This window comes from Limulus polyphemus, unplaced genomic scaffold (genome assembly GCF_000517525.1).
Source record: "Limulus polyphemus unplaced genomic scaffold, Limulus_polyphemus-2.1.2 Scaffold606, whole genome shotgun sequence".
Classification (NCBI taxonomy): Eukaryota; Metazoa; Arthropoda; class Merostomata; order Xiphosura; family Limulidae; genus Limulus; species Limulus polyphemus.
This window is the reverse complement of record NW_013666216.1, coordinates 36650-41834: the sequence shown is the minus strand read 5'-3', so window position 1 is coordinate 41834 and position 5185 is coordinate 36650. Positions and strand designations below refer to the sequence as shown.

Here is a 5185-nt window from a genome sequence, read left to right as displayed (position 1 = left end):
AAAATATGAATTTAAATAAATCTGATACTTAATATTCAAAAAACTGTTCTTTATTAACTGCTGGATTAACAGTTATGCCTTAATTGTTACTGTAATAATAAATTTTTGATAATAAAACACGCAGATTTAGAACCAGTCAATGAAATGGCAGCCTCATGACTACATAAGAGGCTTAGCCAAAGAAATTGGCTTGGTACTTTTGCAAGGACTTCCTTATAACACAGTCCAAATTATAACATTTGTCTTGCAATGAGGACCACATTATAGTACAAGAACAATGGCAAAACACTGGCTAAAGTAAAGTTTTCTTATTGTTAACTAGAGAGTAAAGGTAATTTATTTCCATCTTTATTACCAAAATATTTGTATACTTTACAAATTCTGACAAACAACAAAATGTACTCTACAGGTCTCTAGATATATTTTTCACTGCTAAAATACAAATGTTTTGAAAATACTTAAACTTTAATTTTACTTTCTTTTACTGAAACCTGCTGGACAAAGGATTTGTCAAATGACTGAAAAGCACCTGTGAAAACAAGCAACCCAGCCTACAAAAGATCATAAAAATTAAGTTACTAATTACAATATTTAATACATCACCTGCTTAGCACAATTGGTATAAAATCAAAAGTTACTATAAAGTTTGTAATTTTCAATCAGGCAATCATAAAACCTTATTCTTAAGTTAATATTGATAGTACTCACCATCGTAATACCTTCATTAATTACAACATCCTTTATTTTATGTTTCTGGATAAACTGTGAATTCTGTCGTCCTGTCACAAATGTGGTGGTTAACTGCATTCCCAAAGAAGTAATAACCAAGAGTGATTCTGTGAAATAATATCTCAGTATTTAACAGATATTCATACCATATGAGCACTTCTTGCCTAAAATATTATTTCTTCTCACACAGAGAAACTGCCACAATCTCTGATAACATTAATTTGTCCAAGAACAAATGATAAAGGTTTATAGCTCAATATCTCACACAAAAAATGTTTATACATCAAGTGCCATATGAATAAAAGATTTGCTGCTACTTTGTTTCTTACATTTTTTCTGAACAAAATTATTTGTATGAACATCACTTTTTTTCTTTCAAAATCTTTGTATTAGATTAGGCCAAAAACATTTTGATCAACTTAAAAGTGGTAAATTTCATGAATATGATAATCAGTAAAAAAATATTTGTTCATAACACATTATCATCTTACTCTTATGTCCATAATACAATACTGTAATATGGGTCTAAAATTCTAGTACTTGTTAGAAAATCACATTTAATTTTTATGGAATGATTGTGATATCAAACAAACTTAGATTTCTGGAAATGAAAAAAATATACTTAGTATAATACCTACAAATTTATAATTCTACTTTCTTTACTAAATTCATGTGCTACAATCACAAGTGATTTAAAAATTAAGAAAGTAACCATAAAATATAAAATCTCACCTTTTTTTACTTGTAGATGAACTTTGGTTGCCAGAATTATGCTTAGAATAAGTAATAAAACTACCAAGGAGCTGGTGTGCTATATTAGAAATTGAGAGTAAAGGTAATTTACTGTCAGTTCACTATAATAACAACTACCAGATGTACAATAAAGCACAAATTAAACATTCAACCAGTTTTTTAAAATCATATACACAGACAAAATATTAAAACTATATGCAGAATAATATAAACTTATTCCTAAATAAATAACTCATCCTAAACAATACAAAAGACACGGATTCATGTCATAAATATAAAAAAATTTTGACATTAATATATCAAGTTAACAGTAATTCAAAAACCTTTGTCAAAGAAGCATCTATGTATGGGAAAACTTTCCGGTTAAGATAAAGTTGATTAAAATGCATTTGTGTTCCAAGTACTCACCCAATAATGGAGCTGACAGCAAAATGCAGTTGGCGTCAGTGAAACAAAAAACTTTCTCCATTTTGAGAAACTAAATCCTTCCTGTTCTATTTCAAACTCTTTAGCCCAACCAGACATGAAATCGTTTATGCATAGCTTTATCTTTTTTCCAGTTGTACTCAAGTGCCTGTTTGTAGCAGATGATTTCTTTGGTTTCAAAGTGTGAATTTTCATTGTTCACTTCATGTTTTCACTTATAAGACCTATAGAAGATAAAAGGTTAAATTTTATATACTAACAATTATTCACAGACCCAGCCACTATGAAACTTTCTCAACTAAACTCATATAAATAATCATTTGGAGATAACCCTAAAGGATACAACATTTTGAAGAAGGGGGTCTTAATGTTATCCATGAAAGAAGAAATATTTGTACAGTAAAATATTTAGGATATTATCAGGCTATAAAACATCCCAAGCCAACCCATTTCTTTCTGATGCTGTACACGTTATGAAAGAGAATCACTTTCTATATATCAATTTTATATAAGAAAAACAAAAATCATCATCCTTTTGAAGGTATGCATGTCACAGTATAGAAAGGTCATTTTTAACAGTTTAAACACACTAAAATATTAAGTTAATATTTGTGACCCATGATTGCTTTGAATGGTATAGGTTTTCTAAATTCACTAGTGAAATTTTACTACCTGTTTCAAATGTAAATTTTGCCAGAATTTTGGCTTATTACTCATAAATTAAAAAAAAAAATTTGTATAAGAGATTTGACAGTAACAAAATCAGTATTAAAATATTTGAAAATTATGATTTCTTATGTGAAGAAATGGTGTTTACTTAAATGGCTAAAAAAAATAACAACTGTTTAGATAAGATATAAAAAAAAGAAGAGTAACAAATATTACTAAGTCAAAACTTATACAAAACATTTCAAAATTTAATATGTCTAAATGAGAAAGTATTATTAAGACTTCAAAATTAATCAATTGTGCACAAGTCCCATCCATTGGACCAACCCCATAATGGAGAAGAAATGTTGACTATGATTCCAAAGTTACTATGTTATCTTCATAAAAGGTGGCCAGCATTTAGCAAAATGTACAAATCTGTTGTACACAAAAAACAAATGTACATGCATTCAAAATCTGTCTGTGAATTGATGATGTCAGTCTGACTCAGACTCCGACAAGTTGGAATGCAAAGTGATGTTTATGTGAATAATAAAAATACTTTTGTCTATTTTTACAGTTTGCACACTGCATTTGCATCACCTCTGGAACCTCAGAAATGCATGTTTAGTTTTTTCAGTATCCCTGTATATTATATCTGTTATTTACTATCATCTACCTCAAACTGTCACTAAAACAATAATGTAGGGTAAAATTCATAGTTGGTAACTCTGATATCAAATACATAATATCATGTTCAATGGCACTCTTTAAAAGGTCATGACATGTGCACTTTGGTCCCCACCCACGCACATCCTTCAATGTCCAAAATAGCTCCAATCCAAACTAAATGAAGTTTTCCACCTGTATATCTACCTATTCAACAAATATTAAAATTAAACCATTTATGCCTGGTGATACATATGAAGGATATTAGGAAAGGTAAACATCTTTGCTGAAAGCAAGATTTTGAACACCTAGTATCCTATAGACTAGCTCTTCTAGTTGGGCTGATAAGGTAACAGCATATAGTCATCATCAGGCAAACAGTACAGTCTAATGCTAAAAACAGAGTATTACTTTTGCCTAATTACAAGTCTTGTAATTAATTGCTTATAATATTTACTTAAAGCCCATTTTCAACCTAAGCATCATCAATCTTCCTTTTAATCATGGGTAATCTATCTCGGCCATTTCCTGTTTTAGTTATGTTTAAAGGGTAAAAACAGTAACCACCGTTTCACAGCTTCTGCCTTAAAGTCAACATAAATTTTACGATAAAGTTTATCTGTACAACAACTGTTGAGGTGTGAATGCCATTTCTAAGATTGCAAAGCATGATTAGAAACAATTATAAAATAATAGTATCAGGCTTATTAATATTTTTTAACACTACATTCTTAGTTAATTCTGTTAATGTTAGGATTTTTCGAGAAGAAAAATGCATAACAGTATTTGAAACACACTGTCTTCCACATCCAATCTATTGTTGGCAATGCATTTCTTTCATCAGGCCAGATAGAAAACAACACACAGTAATGATCTGAACAAGATCATTTAACATTACATTCTTTATTTGGTCCCTTGGATGTTGTAATAAAACGGCTTACGTAAGTAGTGTTCTGACAACTACCGTGTTGTTGTATCCATTGCCAGCCTCAAAAATAAAACAATAACATATATTAAATGTTTATAACATATTTAAAATTAGATATTTTGTTTAAATTAACCTATTTGCACTGATACTTTAGTAATAAAAGTAAAACATGAGAAGAGGAATTAAAGTTTGGTACCGAATATATAAAGCTTACAAATTAAAATGCCATGATGTAGGCCTACGAGTACTAAAACACTATTATTAATATTATTACTACTAGTACTACAACAGTACAAGTACAACTTACAAGTAATATAAATTATAACAGCTAGCGGAAATTGGAGTTGGACTGATGACTGACACTTATCTAACAATTTTTCTTCTTCTTGGAGAGACGTTGGGTGTATTTTTTGTCCAATATTCTAATTCCTTAATAATTAGATTATGAAGAAAGTTGAAACTGATGTCCAAACTTTTAAAATATGACCAGGCACCTACTTAACACTTCAACACGCTTTACTGATTCTTTATGAGAATGTATTGCAATCCCTCTCACGATGACTGCAAATTATTTGTTCTATAGACTATCGTATAAATATGTGTAAAATGGACACAAAACCCCATAAATATTTGTACAATAGTATTTTAATATTTACTAAATGTGAGATATTTAAATGAATAAATGAAACCCATTAAAGAACTTAACATACTTGTAACGAAGAAATTAATTAATTTCAAAGACGACGTGTTATAATAGAACAATAAGAAACTGTAAAATTGAAATTCTGTAAATTGTAATTTTTTGTTTGTTTGTTATAGATTTCTCGCAAAGCTACACGAGCGTTATCTGCGCTAGCCATCCCTAATTTAGCAGTGTAAAACTAGAGAGAAGGCGGATAGTCATCACCACCACACCGCCAACTCTTGGGCTATTCTTTTATCAACGAATAGTGGTGTTACGACAGCGGAAGTCACGCGACCCTGGAAGCATGCGCGCTGGAGTTTCTAGAAGGATCATGACTGTTTCTGGCA

At 30.0% G+C, this 5185-nt stretch overlaps 1 protein-coding gene across 3 annotated transcripts in view; it reads right to left on the bottom strand.

The window, feature by feature from the left end:
* The window catches only part of LOC106459430 (phosphatidylinositol N-acetylglucosaminyltransferase subunit H-like), a 31206-nt gene that overhangs the window by 5614 nt on the left and 20407 nt on the right, over nt 1-5185 (bottom strand). Inside the window, exons 1-4 of one of the 3 annotated variants that reach the window (XM_022385919.1) lie at nt 4515-4743; nt 1891-2132; nt 1462-1540; nt 709-836 (exon numbers count right to left, since the gene is read on the bottom strand). In XM_022385919.1, coding sequence (XP_022241627.1) covers nt 709-836; nt 1462-1540; nt 1891-2103 — 420 coding nt within the window. In that variant the 5' untranslated portion in view covers nt 2104-2132; nt 4515-4743. Of the gene's footprint in view, nt 1-708; nt 837-1461; nt 1541-1890; nt 2133-4460; nt 4744-5185 lie in introns of those variants that run through there. The other 2 variants (XM_022385918.1, XM_022385921.1) reach the window with 2 other exon arrangements.